This window comes from Episyrphus balteatus, chromosome 1 (assembly GCF_945859705.1).
Source record: "Episyrphus balteatus chromosome 1, idEpiBalt1.1, whole genome shotgun sequence".
NCBI lineage: Eukaryota > Metazoa > Arthropoda > Insecta > Diptera > Syrphidae > Episyrphus > Episyrphus balteatus.
Window position 1 is genome coordinate 94,106,681 of NC_079134.1, and position 19,545 is coordinate 94,126,225.

General features: G+C 31.4%; 1 protein-coding gene across 6 annotated transcripts in view; it reads right to left on the reverse strand.

The window, feature by feature from the left end:
- Positions 1 to 19,545, reverse strand: part of LOC129906432 (USP6 N-terminal-like protein) — a 442,462-nt gene that overhangs the window by 360,419 nt on the left and 62,498 nt on the right. For all 6 annotated transcript variants that reach the window (XM_055982207.1, XM_055982211.1, XM_055982212.1 and 3 more), the window contains exons 4-6: positions 13,418 to 14,099; positions 12,963 to 13,348; positions 12,838 to 12,902 (exon numbers count right to left, since the gene is read on the reverse strand). In XM_055982207.1, coding sequence (XP_055838182.1) covers positions 12,838 to 12,902; positions 12,963 to 13,348; positions 13,418 to 14,099 — 1,133 coding nt within the window. The remainder of the gene's footprint in view (positions 1 to 12,837; positions 12,903 to 12,962; positions 13,349 to 13,417; positions 14,100 to 19,545) is intronic.

Here is a 19,545-nt window from a genome sequence, read left to right on the forward strand (position 1 = left end):
TTGAACAAACATTCATTTTTGTAGTATTATCTACATATATTAAAACTAAGATTTCCCATAAAAAAAATTATTAATCAGTGAGTTACAAAAAAAAAGGGGGTAAAGAGAATTTTTTTTTATTCAAATCTAGGCTTAAGCTTAAAGAGAAGGTGTTGTTCATAAAAATACGAAAATTTATTATTATTATATTTATTATTATTATTGATCAAGAGAAAGTAAAGAGAGTTAATTAAATTGAGTTTAACTTCGAGAGCTTTCATGCCTGTGTGTGTATGTGTTGAGATTCTCTTTTAAAAAGTTTCAACTCCATGCATGCATGAGTCGAATTAATAGATAAAGAAAATAAACCAAAACAAACTAGGTTTTTTTTTTTTTAATTTAAACTCACTCGATCACATACGAAGTAAACCAAAACAAAACTTTTTTTTTGCCAAATTAAACTCGATCACATACATACAATACAACCTAAATCTAAAACACTCGTAAACTACATAACAATTAACATATTATAAATTAAAACATGAACAGCCCTTTAGAGTAATCGTCGATTTTTTTTTAATGAACAAAATGAACAATAAATGAATTTATAATGAAATTGAATTTAAAGTCTTCGAGTCTATTTTTGTGCTGGTAACTGAGAGTTACTAATGATGTTTTAAGATAATTTTTTTTAGTGCTACAAGGGAGTACGATGAGAGTGTCATCTGAATGGAAGGGAGTGATTTTTGAATAAAGATCCTTTTATCGTTTGAGCAAGGGGCTAGCGTCATAAAAATAGTGCGAGGCGTTAGCCATGGATGGTCGCAGTCTATGTAGACCCGACCGAGGGTGGGTTGCACAAGAGAAACACACTACATCTAAGTTTCTCACTTTAAAACGGAAATATCATTAGGAATTTCGTGTGCATAGATAATTTTTGCAATAGTGTGCTCGGTTATTATTATTTATAACATATCAGTCATGTAAATAAGTAAGGTGTCCGATAATAGTGCAAGTTCCCACGACACCGACGAGCTAGCGTCGTGCATTGACAAGCATGTCTATACTGCACTCCCTTATCCGGACAACCTTCCCTATGCTTCCACCCTTTACTATAGGAGTTCCTGTCTTCTTTAGTATTTGGTGGAAGCTAATCATCGCGTATTGAATAGGGTAGGGTCATCTACCGTTACACAGGTGGCGCCCAACGTGGGGCAACGTTACACAACATATCAAATATTTTTTATATTAAATCCATATTTTTTAAAACAGAAAGCCACGCTATGATGCGTTAAGTCTAAGACACTTTTTAAGCGAAACTTGGTAAATTCGTGTCAAGTTAGCGGACCAACACTCAATTTGAATGAAAATAGTGAGTTACAAAAATGAAAATGCCACAACTAATTCGAAGGCCTCGAACGGCAAATTTTGGTATAAGCCACGCTTTGATGCGTTAGGTTTAAGCCACTTTTTAAGCGAAAATTGGTAAATTCTTGTCAAATTTGGAAAATGTCGAAAATTTGAAGGAAAACAGCGACAAAATTGAAAATGGCACAACTAATTCGAGGGTCTCGAACGGCAAATTCAGGTATAAGCCACGCTTTGATGCGTTAAGTTTAAGTCACTTTTTGGAGGGTGCCTCGCTAAGTTGACACGTCAAGTTAGCGAAACATCACACTTTTTAATGAATACAGTGAGTGACAAAATTGAAATTGGCACAATTAAATCCAGGGTCCCCAACGGCAAATTCAGGTGTAAGCCACGCTATGATGCGTTAAGTCTAAGCCACTTTTTAAGCGAAACTTGGTAAATTCGTGTCAAGTTAGCGGAACAACACTCAATTTGAATGAAAACAGTGAGCGACAAAAATGAAAATGCCACAACTAATTCGAGGGCCTCGAACGGCAAATTTTGGTATAAGCCACGCTTTGATGCGTTAGGTTTAATTCACTTTTTAAGCGAAAATTGGTAAATTCTTGTCAAATTTGGAAAATGTCGAAAATATGAAGGAAAACAGTTAGCGACAAATATGAAAATGGCACAACTAATCCGTTTGGATCGGTGAATGTTGTTTCGCTAAGTTGACACTCATGAGAGATTCTTGCACTTTCAGTAATTTTGATTCGCACAAAATTACAATATATTGGGTCTCATGGCTGCATGGCTGCATGGCGAGACCAATAAATTTAAGATGAAATGCATTTCTACATCCACCTTGACAAAGCACCATCTCCGTTTGTCTGCTTGTCTTTACACATACAAGACACTCCATGGTTACTTTCACAACCACCGATTACACTGGTCAACAATTTTCAACTTTTTAAAATTTTCCGATTTTTTTTTTAATTTTCCAAAAAGATTTATATACACTGCGGTTCACTTGAATAAAGACACTAATATTACAAAAGATAAAAGCGATTGGTGCTGTGGTTTGGTAACTTAACAGATTTTCGGTTTTGGGTTTTCAAAGAGTAAGTTATTAGTTATTACAAACAATATTGTAAGCTCAAAAATAATATTGCTTTCTTTCTAGCAGCTCTAAGATATTTAGTTTTTAATATTTTTGAAATATTCATACTAGTTTTTAAGTTTTTCTTATTTTGAGCGTTTATTAAAATTTTCCAGAAAAATTTATATTAAACTCAATGTTTTAGGGGTCAGTGAACCTTAAAATCACATTCATTTTTTTCTAGGAGCTCTATTTTTAAATATTATAGTTTTCCACATTTTGGGGGTAATTTCGTACTTATTTTAGAGTTATGCTTATTTTAAATGTTTGTTAACATTTTCCAGAAATTTTCTTATAGAACCTACAACAGTCGGAAAAAATATTTTGACAAAATGAACATTTTTCTAACTGATGAGAATAATCTGTAACGGTTAAACATAAAGTAAGGAAGTTGACGGTTATTTATTAAGTATATTATGGTGAATCTTATGATGGTCAATGTCAGTCATATAGTTGGTATTATGCTTCGAGGCTGCATTTTTTGTATAAAAAGTACTAATTTTTGAGGGAAACAAATATTTTGACAAACGTTCTTTTCCAACGTTGGTAAGGTAAGGTAATGCATTTTACGTGTTTCAAGCACGTATAAAACTGACAGACTTGTTAAGGCCCCGATTTGTAAAAAATTGGGCAAAACGGCGGAACTTAACATTGAAATTAGTGCATCTTCTGTTGCAAGTCATAATTTCGGTGTGTCTGTTAAAAAATCTGTGGAGAACTGAATTTATCACGGGAAACTAAAAATTACCAAATATGAAAATACGAAAATATTATTATACAATTATACTATTCAAAATTTGCCATAAATGGACAAAAACTGAAAAAATGCAATAAAAAATAGACGCATTTTGAAGAATTCACTTTAAATCGGGGATTGACTCCAAAAAGTCTGAATTTGAAAATGCCATTCTTTCATCAAAAACTTTGTTAGCAAAAGTACCCTCTGCATTGAGCTCGAAGAAGACAATTTTACCATGTTTATGGGAAGATAATACAGTTTTTATTTCATAAAACAAAAATCGAAAAAAATTGTATTCTCAAAGAGACATGTTGTTGTGCTTTTCGCTTCTGGAACAAACTTGACCAAAATTTTTCGGAGCTTCAACAGTTCCTTTACGTTTCCCGGATCATTGAGATAGAAATTTGTGGGAATGTGGTCCATAAAACTTTGTTTTTGAATGAAAGAAGCATACCAATATGTTCCTTTGAGAATTCAGTTTTTTTTCAATGTTTGCTTTATGAGGTAAGTACTGTATTATCTTCCCATAAACATGGTAAAATTGTCTTCTTCGAGCTCAATGCAAAGGGTACTTTTGCTAACAAAGTTTTTCATGAAAGAATGGCATTTTCAAATTCAGACTTTTTGGAGTCAATCCCCGATTTAAAGTGAATTCTTCAAAATGCGTCTATTTTTTTAGTGCATTTTTTTCAGTTTTTGTCCATTTATGGCAAATTTTGAATAGTATAATTGTATAATAATATTTTCGTATTTTCATATTTGGTAATTTTTAGTTTCCCGTGATAAATTCAGTTCTCCACAGATTTTTTAACAGAACACCGAAATTATGACTTGCAACAGAAGATGCACTAATTTCAATGTTAAGTTCCGCCGTTTCGCCCATTTTTTTACAAATCGGGGCATTAACAAGTCTGTCAGTTTTATACGTGCTTGAAACACGTAAAATGCATTACCTTACCTTACCAACGTTGAAAAAAAACGTTTGTCAAAATACTTTTTTCTCTCAAAAATTAGTACTTTTTATACAAAAAATGCAGCCTCGAAGCATAATACTAACTATATGACTGACATTGACCATCATAAGATTCACCATAATATACTTAATAAATAACCATCAACTTCCTTACTTTATGTTTATAACCGTTACAGATTATTCTCATCAGTTAGAAAAATGTTAATTTTGTCAAAATACTTTTTCCGACCATTGTAATGCATTTGGGTTCACTAAGCCTAAAAATCTCACTGGTTGCTTTCTAGGAGGTCTATTTTTTTTAGATATTTTAAATTTTCACATTTTTTTTAGTGATTTCATACTATTTTTTTTAGATTTTATTATTTGAAGCATTTTTAAAGTTTTGCTGGAAAGATTTGTTTCAAATGTAATGTATTTCGGTTCAGTAAGTAAAATAAAAATACAAAAAAAAAAATGTGTTAGAAAAAAAAAAATAAAAAAAAAAAAATTATGAGTTTCTATGGATTTTCATGTATGAATAATTTAAAAACTAGAGCTGCTAGAAAAAAATAAATGTTTTTTTTGGAATAAGCACCATAAATTTAGTAAGTATCTAATGCTAAACAACGGTATGGAAAATTTTTGTGTGTTGGGAAGTGTTATCAACGCAAAAACAAACGGTTTTACCAAATTTATTAAAATTGTTTTTCAGTTTATTTTGGGGGTAATTACGAACTTATTTTAAAGTTATGCTTATTTTAAATGTTTCTTAACATTTTCTAGAAATTTTCTTGTAGAACCTTATGCATTTGGGTTCACTAAGCCTAAAAATCACACTGGTTGCTTTCTAGGAGGTCTATTTTTTTTATTTTAAATTTTCACATTTTTTTAGTAATTTCATACTATTTTTTTTTAGATTTTATTATTTGAAGCATTTTTAAAGTTTTGCTGGAAAGATTTGTTTCAAATGTAATGTATTTCGGTTCAGTAAGTAAAATAAATATACAAAAAAAAATGTGTTAATAAAAAAAAATTTAATAAAAAAAAAATTATGAATTTCTATGGATTTTCATGTTTGAATAGTTTAAAAACTAGAGCTGCTAGAAAAAAATTACCTAATGTTTTTTTGGAATAAGAACCCTAAATTTGGTAAGTATCTAATGCTTAACAACGGTCTGGAAAATGTTTGTGTGTTGGGCAGTGTTATCAACGGCAAAAACAAACGGTTTTACCAAATTTATTAAAATTATTTTTCAGTTTATTTAATTAATTTAAATAATTTGAACGACGAAAGTATACTTTTCTTTAATATAACTATTGATTTAACAATAGTAAAACGATTTTATATCCGAAAAAAACTCTAAGAACACTTTATATTGTTAAAAACCCGAGAGCAGTCTAGAAAACGTCTTACTCTTACGAAAGTACACACAAAATTTACGAATAAAGAGAGAAAACGATCGAGCACGAACGATTATTAAAAAAAACTGAAATATTTCGAACATGCTCGAACGTACTGATTTGGATCTCTGGTACCTAGTACCTACACAGTTTGGCATTTGAAAGAGATAAATTGCTGTTTGCTTGAAAGCCCCATCCCAAACTGCCCCAAACGTTTTTGAATGAAATGACATTTTTTATTTCATTGGGTTTTAGAAATTTTCAATTTTTTTTTTTTTCAGTTTTTAGCTTCTATATTCCAATGGAGGTTATTCCATTAGAGGTGGTAGTAGATAATCTAGTACACTTACTACTAGAACAAATTTTGTTTTTTTAATATCTCCTAAACGTAGGGTGGACAACGGTTTTTGGTATATGTATTTTTGGAGATTTTATGGGACTTTGAGTTTTTCATTACAAATTTTGTTTTTTAGTCCGGTCAATTTAGACATCCGATGTTACATTAATTCCCAGAAAGCTGAAATTTGGCATCATAAATTAAATCTAAAAATTCCTCATCGATCAGAGACCTGGAAAAAAATTTACTTGGGATCAAAGGTCACAAAAACTGGTTTTTCACAATTTTCAGCAAAATGGTAAGTCTTATCAAAAAATTTTCCATGCAAGAATTGTAGACCAGATTATTATATATAAAAAGTGTCATGACACTTTTTTTCCTAAGACCCACCGTTTCTTAGGTATAACGATTCAAAAAGTTGAAGTTGAGTTGTAATTGTCATAATCAGGCCTATTCTGAAAAAAGAACTCCCAACTGAAAAGTTCTTATATTCTTAGGTATAAATAAATCTATGGAAACCTAGGTGGCCAACTTTCTTAAAAATATTCTCATCTAAGGGGAATATTTTTCAGAAAGTTGGCCACCTAGGTTTCCATAGATTTATTTATACCACAGGAGTTTAAAAATTTTCATAAAATACTTTTTTTACATTTTGCATCGAAAAACGGATTTCAATTTTTTTTAAGGAAAGTGTGCAATAGCTAATAAAATACTTTTTTTACATTTTGCATCGAAAAACGGATTTCAATTTTTTTTAAGGAAAGTGCAATAGCTACGAATTTTTTAAAGTGTTTATGTACTCATCTAATTATTGTAGAAAATTATAAAAAAAAATTCATTCATTCGTGGTTGTAGTGAACGAAAACATAAAATGATAAAATTTAAAATACACTGAACGAAAAAAAGCCAATATTTTATGAACTGGTTGCGATAGAACTTTTTGCTATCTGGTTTTAGAACAGTCTTAAGTGTAGCTATCAGCCGTTTTAGGGTTGTCCATTCTCTATCGAACACCCTGTATATATTCAGACCTATTCTAAACAAAAATTCCCAGGGAAATGGTTTCGGGAGGAGGGCCCCAATCGGATAAATGTTGAAAGTTTTCATTTTTTTTTTCATATTCTTAACCATCGAAGAAAGAAATTCAAGCTTAAAAAAATAATGAAATTTCAAGAATTTTTCAGTTGGGAGTTCTTTTTTCAGAATAGGCCTGATTATGACAATTACAACTCAACTTCAACTTTTTGAATCGTTATACCTAAAAAACGGTGGGTCTTAGGAAAAAAAAGTGTCATGACACTTTTTATGTATAATACAGTAGTTCCTCGATAATGTGAATTACCGATAATGCGAATTTCTCTAAAATGTGAATCGCCAAAAATTTTCATTGTCATCTCTGTAATGTGAATTTCGAAAATTTTTAGGCTCTATAATGTGAATTTCCTTTGCAAAAGCTTGCATGTTTTTCTCGTTCGTGCACGCAATCTTTGTATAGGTCTGAAAAGTGGATAACTGTTATTTGACTTGACATTTCTTAAGATATTGAAAGGAGCTGCAGGCTGGAGATTTTTGTGCTAACATTTTACATCTTTTTATACGAAGTTTCTTATCGTTTTTTTTTACTTGTATTTTATTGATTTTTTTTCTTTATTTAGTACAGGCTTTAACTGAGCTAAAAATAACTGTAATATTCATTGGTTTTAAGAATGTTTTAATCAGTTAAATGGCAATTGGAAAAAGTTCCAGTAATGTGAATCCCTCTAAAATCCGAAAACTCCTTGTTTTAATTAGTTCACATTATCGAGGGACTACTGTAATATGGTCTACAATTCTTGCATGGAAAATTTTTTGATAAGACTTACCATTTTGCTGAAAATCGTAAAAAACCAGTTTTTGTGACCTTTGACCCCAAATAAATTTTTTTCCAGGTCTCGGATCGATGAGGACTTTTTAGATTTAATTTATGTTGGTGTTTCCAACAATCCTGCCAAATTTCAGCTTGCTGGGAATTAATGTAACCTCACCCCCTTATTTTAGTCTAATTTGACCGGACTATTTTGAATATCTCCTAAACGTAGGTTGGAAAAACAACAGAAATTAGAATTTTTAAAAAAAAATAATTTTTGGGAATTTTAGGGGACTATGAATTTTTCGTACAAATTTTGTTTTTTGTACATCCCCTAAACGTATGTTGGACAAACGACGGTTTTTGGAATACGTAAAGAACTCGAGGTTGACAAACGACAGAAATTAGAATTTTTGAAAAATAGTAATTTTGGGGAATTTAGGGACTTTGAATTTTTCAATTTTTGTTTTTTTAATATCTCCTAAATGTAGGGTGGACAAACAATAATTTTTTGTATTTATCCATTTCTACCTGGAGTTAGGGGCATAAAACGGTTTTTTGGACCTTCACCCATTGAAAAAATTCTAGCTTCGTCAAATTTTTAGCCATTTTTAATAGTTAATAGTTTCTGATAGAAGATCAATATACTTTTTCAAAAATGTATAAAACATGTGATTCAGTTAAACCACCTATAATTTATAAGCTGTCAAAGTTCAAAAATTCCATTTTTTTCGTCATTTGCCCAAATTCGACATCAATTTAAAGTATAGCTTTCAAAAAACTTGCTGTTTTAAAAATATATTCTTAAATAATATTCATTTAAAAAATTTTTAAAGAGAAAAAATCTGATAAAAATATTTTTCAATTTTCTCAAAACCTAGAAGGCAGAGAAACACATAGTTTTCACTGTTCGATAAGGAATCAATTGAGACAGTTTTCTACATGAGTCAATTTTTTATTAAAATTCACAGTCTGGACAAAAATAGTAATTACTAATTTTTTTTTTTAATTTTGTTCGTCTATTTTTAACTTTGAAATCGATTATTTCAAAAACAATTGCTTGAAATATATTGATTTAAAAATTAGAATTAAATGTACAATTCTGCCTTTCGAAAATGGTATCACTTATAACTGAAAGTATTGCCGTTGTTTTTTTTTATAATTAATTTTTTATTTTAATAATTTTTTTAGAAAATAACCCCTTTCTCCTGAAGTGGGGAGATAGACCCCCTTCCAATGGTAAAAAATGATTGTATTGAACTCCTCTAAAAAAAAAACCGTTATAAAATCCTGGCGCCCATTGAAAGTCCAAAAATACGTGTTTTTGCCCTTAACTCCAGATTTTGGGGTCGTTAGGGAATTTTTTAATACCGTTTCGTAATCAGTGCGACTAGCTCTACAAAACGTGATAGGTCTCCGCCCGCGTATATTTTGAAACCTGGTTTTTGTAACACAGTGTATTCAAACGCACATGACATATTCTTGTAGGAAACAGATTGCTCCTTATTAACTTTTTTCATTAATCTAACCATTCTAAAGATATTCGAGGTCAAAGTTAAAAAAAATTATAAAAACAATTTTTACTTTTAAAAATTTTCAAATTCACTGAAACTTCATAACAAGATGTATTCTTGTAGGGGCTTAAACGTAATACAAAATATTCCTTGGCATCAAATTGATTGTTTCAACCGTTTAGAAGATATTCGTATCCAAACCATTACCCACTGATTTCAATAGTTTTCTTATGACCCTTATGCATTGCGATTTGGGGAACAGAAAATGTTTTTCGAATATCTCCTAAACGTATGGTGGGGATTTTAGGGGACTATGAATTTTTCAGTACAAAGGAGAATGCCCAAAAATGTTTAAAATAGGCCATCTGAGAATTTTTGGAAAAGATTTGGATTTGACATTTCATGTTTCATATAATGAAGCACATTGAGGCAAACATAAAAATATATTTTTGTTCGTCTCAAAAATGTGTGGTTTGGCTACCATTTTGAAAATACGTTTTTGTGATTTGTTCGGCTCCTGTTTAACATAGAATGGGTTTTTTTTTATCTTGTTTTGGAGAAAAACGTATTTTTTCTTAAATAATTTTGTTTGTAATGTTTCTGTATTAAAAGTTATTGACGAAAATATGTAAAACTTTGGGATGTGATTGAGAATTTTACTTTTTTTAATTTAAATTTACTGGAATCCGTTTTTGAGATACAACCGTTATAAAACGCAAACAAAACCGAGGCCAATAGAATTTATGACCTTGGATTCGAGTTTAGCACCCCTAAAACCTTCAGAAAAGTATATTATTTTGGTTCTTGTACCAAAAATATTGTTGATCAGTGAACTTAAACTTTACATTAATATAAGTTAGTATTTGTGTTATAAGCAGTTTTCATGGACACGGTTTCAAATTACTTTAAAATAAATTACTACACATTAAGTACAGCTCAACATCAAAAACAATAAAAATAAAGTTTTATTTAACAGTTGTATTTCAAAAACTGAGGATTCGAAATCAGCATCGTAAAAACCTTCAGAAAAGTATATTTAGCTTCTTGTGCCAAAAAAAAAACAAATTTAATTTTGTTGACCAGTGTTATCATTGTAGCCAACCAACATATTGAATTCGTCAAATAAAATTATTATGAGAACTTTGTTGTGCAGATTAACCTAAAGACAAAAAAATGTCAAATTCTCGATTATCTCCGAAAATTTTACATATTTTCGTCAAAAAAAAAAAAATATTTAGTAAAAAAATTAGAGAATTAGTCGCAATGTGCCTCATTACATGAAATATCAAATTCAAATCCTTTCAAACAATTCTCAGATGATTCTCTAATGCCTGTAGGGCATGGCGAGTATATTCTAGAGGTGTCTAGCAATCGATTTTTCGGAGTATAAAGTAAAAAAAAAGATATTCGATTTTTTTGACCCATCCTAATAAACATGCAGGAAATAAAAAAAAGACCCTATAAGGGGTTCCCGCATAGCCACCGATAGAATCCGTCGAATGCGTTGCGGCAATAAATAGTTTATATAAATAGTTTATATAAAGTTTTAATAAATACTTTATGTTGACGAATGGGACGGAAACGGTGACCCACAGAATACGTTGAATGACGAACTGCTTTTTTACAGGTCACTTCATATTCCTAGGTTTGTTCGATGTTTTCTCGCTGCATGTGCACTAAGGAAGTTCTGGTGTTCTCTGATGTAAACAATTTTAAACTATTATCTTCGTTCTTTTTATTTTTAATAAACCAGATTTAATAACATATTTTTTATTACAGATTATTATCAGTTAAAGGTATGACTGCGGCATTGTTAAATTGAAATCTACATGAGAAATTAGACAAAATATTGAACTCAGAAATGTCTTAATGACTTAAATGTTACTTTTATTACAATTTATTTCTTCACTGATGAACAATGAAAGTTCACAATTCATAAAAACGGAAATGAAAAAACACAGATCTGACATTCCCCGGAGTGCACTTCTAAAACCGAACTGATTTTTGATAACTGATGTCAACGGATCAACCGGATTAAAAAGTTTCAAATTCGGCCACTTTTCCATCGCGTCCCACAGTGGTGCCATTTTTCGTTTTCATTTGCACGGCCATTTCTGGACGAAAAGTCATGAAATTTGGTACACTGAATGATTATAGTATGGAGAATACGAAAAGGCTGCCAACTTTTTTTTATTCAAAATGGCGGCTCCAAAATGGCGGAAAGAATGAGCGTTAAAATAGAATTTTCATTTTCAAAACAGTATATAAGCAAGAAATTGGGCTAAAATCATGTCAAAAAGAAGTTAGATTTAAGATTTAGGACTCATAGATTAATTTTCATTACACAAAAATCAAAAAATTTGAAAACAAAGTCCAAAAAATGCCAATTTAGTAAAACACACTTTAAGACCTCTAATTACGCTATTTCATGCATTTTTTTTAATTTATCACAATTTTGAGATCTCTTCTATTTATGTTTTATAAGAAAATTGAAAATATTGGGGTTTTATGGTTGCCAACTATGTTTTTAAGTAAATATAAGAAAACATGATATAATGAAAAGTTTCAATGTTCAATAAAACTGAGAATTTATTTTTTCCGTAAACCAAAATATGCTTTTCTAATAGATTTTAGCATTTTAAATTCAAATCCGGAGTAAAAAAAAATCTATGACGTCACGTTTTTGAGATATAAGCAGATCAAAATTAATTTATATCTTCGAAACGTGACGTCATAGATTTTTTTTGACTCCGGATTTGAATTTAAAATGCTAAAATCTATTAGAAAAGCATATTTTGGTTTACGGAAAAAATAAATTCTCAGTTTTATTGAACATTGAAATTTTTCATTATATCATGTTTTCTTATATTTACTTAAAAACATAGTTGGCAACCATATAACCCCAATATTTTCAATTTTCTTATGAAACATAAATAGAAGAGATCTCAAAATTGTGATAAATTAAAAAAAAATGCATGAAATAGCGTAATTAGAGGTCTTAAAGTGTGTTTTACTAAATTGGCATTTTTTGGACTTTGTTTTCAAATTTTTTGATTTTTTTGTAATGAATATTAATCTATGAGTCCTAAATCTTAAATCTAACTTCTTTTTGACATGATTTTAGCCCAATTTCTTGCTTATATACTGTTTTGAAAATGAAAATTCTATTTTAACGCTCATTCTTTCCGCCATTTTGGAGCCGCCATTTTGAATAAAAAAAAGTTGGCAGCCTTTTCGTATTCTCCATACTATAATCATTCAGTGTACCAAATTTCATGACTTTTCGTCCAGAAATGGCCGTGCAAATGAATTTTGTCGCCAAAAACGAAGAATGGCACCACTGTGCGTCCGTCCGATCCGTCGCTCATGGGTCGCAGTGTGTTTTATCGGACTGTCAGTTGGAAACTTCGACGGAACGCACAAGACGTATGCTATAGCTTGCCCCCTTGTTAGTCATACGTGATATATTAATATGTATAACATAATATTGACAAAAATGTTGTTTCAAACAAAGCACAAAATAAAAATAAATTGCTTTAACAATTCAAAAATAGACATACCAGTAGCGCATTCAGAAGTTTCATAGGAAACAGTGGATTGTACTTCAACTGCATTTGCTTCTTGCCTTATAATTGTTTAAGTATATTAAAAACACATACAAAACATTTCAAACAGTTATGTTTACCTGGATATCACATCATTAATGACTTGTCTTTCATTCTCTGTATACTCTGACCTTCTATGTCCGACTTTCTTTTCAAATTCGGGTTCAATCAACTGGCCTAATGGTTTTTGTGGAAACTCTATAGATTTAGGTGCTGGTGGTACATCAAGTCTATAGCTCTTTAACTTCTTCATTGCATGTTCGAGTACTTCCATTACATAATCATCGTTATATCCAAAATTTTTATGTAATTTAACCTGCAAATACTCGATAATTGCATCCATATCTTTTAATCTCAAAAGCTCAGACTGGTGTAGATATAGAATTGTATAAGCCATGGCAGTAACTACACGTTCTCCCTCTAGAAGATACACGTCCCAAACTCTGATACTTAAACTAAATGGAATCTATACAAAAAAAAAAAGTAAAACGGACATCGTTAATGAAGAATAAAGTTATTTAATAAAACAACTTACCCTTTCAACAAAAATAACGAAGAACCACTTAATGGAATATAAAATTGCATCAACATTATGTTTCACAAAATGCTTATGAAGTTTTCGCATCAACTTAGCCAAAATGCGATCGTGGTGTTCGAGAAATCGCGTAAGTTTTGGAAAACCTTCAATAAATAATCCATGCATAGCATATTTTTTATCGATAATCAGTGTATTGAGTGCCCAAAAGGCTTCTTCTTCATCCATAAAAAGAAGTAGTACGCCAGCAACGCCTGACATGCCTTGACAGTAGCCTAGCTCAGAATTATATATACTGTACGCATTGAGTAAATTAAACAGACTACGCTGCTTGACACTATAACGTTTTCTATAAACTTCATTATCTCTAAATTGTCGATTTACATCTGAGTCAATTTGTCTAGCTTCAGTAGAGTATTTTCTTGCCCATTCCAGCATTTGGGAATATATACCAGGATTTTTTTTCATGGACTCTTCGACATTAAGAAGCTTTTTCCAGGCTAGCCATCTAACTCTGTTTGGAATTCCTTTAAACACACGTTTTCGTAGCTTTTCATTGTTGGGGTCCCACTGTTGTAGCATTCGCATCCATTTTTTGTCCCGTTCGAGTTCAATTTTCGTTCGTTTGACTTCGTGTGAATCGTGTATGTCTGGTAAAGGCGAATCATGCATGAAACCAAATCTAAAATGAAAAATAAAAATTGGTACCGTAGTATAAAAAATGAACGGGATTTGTAATCCCGTTTGAGATATCGTTACTGGAATGTGATGCCCACACATTAACATCAATTATCACGATATTATAAACAATATCTTCGTTTTTATTCTATGACTTATGTATATCAAAAATCTAAAAAAATCTCATGTCCGCAAGTCCCAATTTTCCAGGTCAAACTTGTTGCAGATTTAAAAAATTTAAAAACAACACTTTTATGTCGTTTTCCTTCACTCTATTTAAGAGTACTCTAAATTTTTACTCCTTTTTCCAGAGTGATGGAACATAATGAGAGTAACTTTTTTTTTTACCTTCACCCATTGAAAAAATTCTAGCTTCGTCAAATTTTTACCCACTTTTGAATTATACGCTGTCAAAGTTCAAAAATTCCATTTTTTTTTTTTTGTCATTTTCCCAACTTCGTTATCAATTTAAAGTATATGTTTTCAAAACAATATGCTGTTTTAAAAATATATTCTTAAATAATATTCTAGGTTTTGAAAAAATTGAAAAATAATTTTATCAGATTTTTTCTTTTTTTAAATTATATTTTTTTATTTTTCAATTTTCTCAAAACCTAGAAGGCAGAGAAACATACAGTTTTCACTGTTCAATAAGGAATCAATTGAGGCAGTTTTCTACATGAGTCAATTTTTTATTAAAATTCACAGTCTGGACAAAACTACTAATTAATGATAGTCCGGTCAAATTAGACTAAAATAAGGGGGTGAGGTTACATTAATTCCCAGCAAGCTGAAAATTGGTAGGATTGTCCTCATCGATCCGAGGTCTGGAAAAAAATTTACGGGGGGTCAAAGGTCACAAAAACTGGTTTTTCACGATTTTCAGCAAAACGGTAAGTCTTATCAAAAATTTTTCAATGCAAGAATTGTAGACCAGATTATTATATATAAAAAGTTTCATGACACTTTTTTTTGCTAAGATCCACCGTTTCTTAGGTATAACGAATCAAAAAGTTGAAATTGAGTCGAAATCGTCATAATCAGGCCTATTCTGAAAAAAATCTCCCAACTGAAAAGTTCCTAAAATTTCATTATTTTTTAGCTTGGATTTCGTTCTTCAATGGTTAAGAATATAGGGAAAGCAAAAAAAAAAATGGAAATTTTCACCATTTTTCCGATAGGGGCCCTTCTCCCGAAACCATTTCCTTGAGAATTTTTGTTTAGAATAGGTCTGAATATATACAGGGTGTGCAATAGAGAATGGACAACCCTAAAACGGCTGATAGCTACACTTATGACTGTTCTAAAAACAGATAGAAAAAAGTTCTATCGCAACCAGTTCATAAAGTATTGGCTTTTTTTCGTTCAAAAAATTCTCAAGGAAATGGTTTCGGGAGAAGGGCCCCTATCGGAAAAATGGTGAAAATTTCCATTTTTTTTTTTGCTTTCCCTATATTCTTAACCATTGAAGAACGAAATCCAAGCTAAAAAATAATGAAATTTTAGGAACTTTTCAGTTGGGAGATTTTTTTCAGAATAGGCCTGATTATGACGATTTCGACTCATCTTCAACTTTTTGAATCGTTATACCTAAGAAACGGTGGGTCTTAGGAAAAAAAGTGTCATGAAACTTTTTATATATAATAATCTGGTCTACAATTCTTGCATTGAAAAATATTGGATAAGATTTACCATTTTGCTGAAAATCGTGAAAAACCAGTTTTTGTGACCTTTGACCCCCCGTAAATTTTTTTCCAGACCTCGGATCGATGATGACTTTTTAGATTTAATTTATGATGGTGTTTCCAACAATCCTACCAATTTTCAGCTTGCTGGGAATAAATGTAACCTAGGATGTCTAAATTGACCGGACTATGAGTTTAAAAAATTTTTTGTTCGTCTATTTTTTACTTTGAAATCCATTATTTCAAAAACAATTGGTTGAAATATATTGATTTAAAAATTAGAATTAAATGTACAATTCTGCCTTTCGGAAATGGTATTATTTATAACTGTAAGTGTTGCCCTTGTATTTTAATATTTTTTTTTATTTTAATAATTTTTTTTAGAAAATAACCCCTCCCTCCTAAAGGGGGGGAGATAGACGCTCCTCCCATAGTAAAAAATGATTGTATTGAACTCCTCTACAAAAAACCGTGATCAAATCCTGGTGCCCAAGCTATCGTACTACGTGCCAAAATTACATTTTTGTTCGATGCCCAAACGTTCGAATTTCTATGCCTGGGTTGAAATCGTAAAATTTTTTTTTCGAAGACAATTTGAACTGATTTTCATAAAAAATACCTCATTTTATTTGGAAATGAATATTATTTAAGAATATATTTTTAAAACAACATGTTGTTTTGAAAACATATACTTTAAATTGAAGTTGGCAAAATGAAAATGAATCTTCAACATCTGCCATAAACACAAATTCTATGAACCATATAAAGACTGCTCTGAAGTGAACATAAATCCCCCCTTGCTATCAGTTAAGACAGAGCAAGTAAACTCCTTGATAACAAGAGAAAATATAGCTTGGGCTTTTAACACTTTCTGTCCGTATAAATCCCCAGGCCCTGATGATATTCTGCCTATTATGCTGCAAAATCAGCAAGAGATAGCAGTTACATGGCTTGAAAAAATCTTTAAAGGCTGCCCTCTTCTTAATCATGTGCCCAAGTCTTGGAGACAAGTTAGCGTGGTTTTCATACCCAAAGTGGACAAAAGAGGACATGAATCTGCGAAGGATACTTAAAACCTTAGAACGAATCTTAAAAACTCATATTAGCGCAGCAACCTTGTATGAGGGGCAAATCTACGGAAACAGCCCTCCATGAAGTCGTTCGAACAATTGAGAACTCCATCCATTTTAAAGAAAATATCCTAGCTACCTTCTTAGATGTAGAGGGAGCTTTTAACAATGTCCAAACCGAATCTATTCTAGAGGCCCTAGTGACTTTTGAAGTAGAAGACTACATCAGAAGTCGGATTATTTCAATGCTAAAAGAGAGAAGAATTCAAGCAAGCTTAGGAAATTCAAACTGTTTTAAGTGCGTCAACAGGGGTACGCCTCAGGGTGGCGTTCTTCCCCCCTTTTATGGCTCCTTGTCATGAACAATATCTTCGTGAAGCTTGAGAGAAGTGGAGTGAGGGCAGTGGCATATGCGGATGATCTGGTTGTACTTGTATCAGGAAAGTTTTTAACCGTGATCAGCGAAATCACTGACACGGCTTTGAAAAAAGTTAGCAACTGGGCTACGAGCTGTCGCCTAGGAGTAAAACGGAACTGATGCTTTTTACAACTAAAACAAAAATCCCTGCCTTCCCTCCACCTTAGCTTAACGGCCAAATCTTATCACTTTCTTCTAGCGCAAGATATTTAGGTGTAATTTTGGACACTAAACTGAGCTGGAAGCTAAATATAGAAGAGCGGGTTAAGAAGGCGAGCATTGCTTTCTATGCTTTCAGTAAAACCTTTGGGCAAAAATAGGGTCTTAAATCAGAAATGATTCTATGGACTTGCACAGCGGTTGTACGACCCATTCTTACTTACGGCGCCATTGTTTGGTGGCCTGCACTGAGTTAAGCATATAACATCAACAAACTTAAGAAAATCCAGAGAACAGCAAGCGTAGGGACGACTGGAGCCCTCCGGCCGTGCCCTACTGAGAAACTCAAACCTTACAACTTTATACTCACAACAGGAAAAAGTTAAAAATCAACGAGTATCCATGAGTTTTTTATCCGAAATAACTAACAAATTTTAAAAAAATTCAATGAACATGGTTATGACATTGTTTATAAAAACAACAACAAACTAAGTAACTACCTTGGTTCGACAAAGGACAAAACCAACGATTTAGATAAATCAGGTATTTATGCTGTAAAATGCAATGACTGTGGTAAAGAATACTTTTGACAAACGAAAAGAAGCATTAAAAAGAGATTCAGCGACCATTTAGCCTGCACTCGTTAAACCAACCCTCGTGATCGGCGCACAGTGTGGGAATTCGCTCATTTAGCGGAATTAAATTGATAGGTTTAACTTTTTGAGAATTCTTTTTTTGCAAGATTAATTATAAATAAAGGTATCAATAATGAAATATAATAACAATTATTTACATATCTCGTCAAATTTTTTATGTACAGAGCTCTGCAAGTAAAAGTTTTTTGCCTTTCGGTGGACTCATTTTTTAAAGTACTGTACGGTAACAAAAAAAAAACAATTTTACCATTTCTTTTTTATAATATTATTAAAAAATAAGTAAAATAATGAGTACAAGTACGATTAATAACATATTTACACAAATTTTTGATTTACAGAGCTCTAAAAGTACACGTTTTTGGCACCTTGATAGACCCTCTTAAAAAATTAATTTCGCGCAGAAAAAACTTTGTACTCATTCTTGTTAGTAATATTTATAACTATTACATACGAAAATGAAGTAGAAATTATTTTAAATGCATAATTAGCCAATTTTTTGATAAACGAAGTTCGGAAACTACATAAAGGTTAACTGGAAACATTGGGAATCAATTGAGGCAGTTTTCTACATGAGTCAATTTTTTATTAAAATTCACAGTCTGGACAAAACTACTAATTAATGAGTTTGTTTCGTCTATTTTTTACTTTGAAATCGATTATTTCAAAAACAATTGGTTGAAATATGTTGATTTAAAAATTAGAATTAAATGTACAATTCTGCCTTTCGGAAATGGTATTATTTATAACTGTAAGTGTTGCCCTTGTATTTTAATAATTTTTTTTAGAAAATAACCCCTCCCTCCTAAAGGGGGGGAGATAGACGCCCCTCCCATAGTAAAAAATGATTGTATTGAACTCCTCTTCAAAAAACCGTGATCAAATCCTGGTGCCCAAGCTATCGTACTACGTGCCAAAATAACATTTTTGTTCGATGTCCAAACGTTCGAATTTCTATGCCTGGGTTGAAATCGTAAAATTTTTTTTTCGAAGACAATTTGAACTGATTTTCATAAAAAATACCTCATTTTTTTTGGAAATGAATATTATTTAAGAATATATTTTTAAAACAACATGTTGTTTTGAAAACATATATTTTAAATTGAAGTTGGCAAAATGACAAAATGAATCTTCAACATCTGCCATAAACACAAATTCTATGAACCATATAAAGACTGCTCTGAAGTGAACATAAATCCCACCTTGCTATCAGTTAAGACAGAGCAAGTAAACTCCTTGATAACAAGAGAAAATATAGCTTGGGCTTTTAACACTTTCTGTCCGTATAAATCCCCAGGCCCTGATGATATTCTGCCTATTATGCTGCAAAATCAGAAAGAGATAGCAGTTACATGGCTTGAAAAAATCTTTAAAGGCTGCCCTCTTCTTAATCATGTGCCCAAGTCTTGGAGACAAGTTAGCGTGGTTTTCATACCCAAAGTGGACAAAAGAGGACATGAATCTG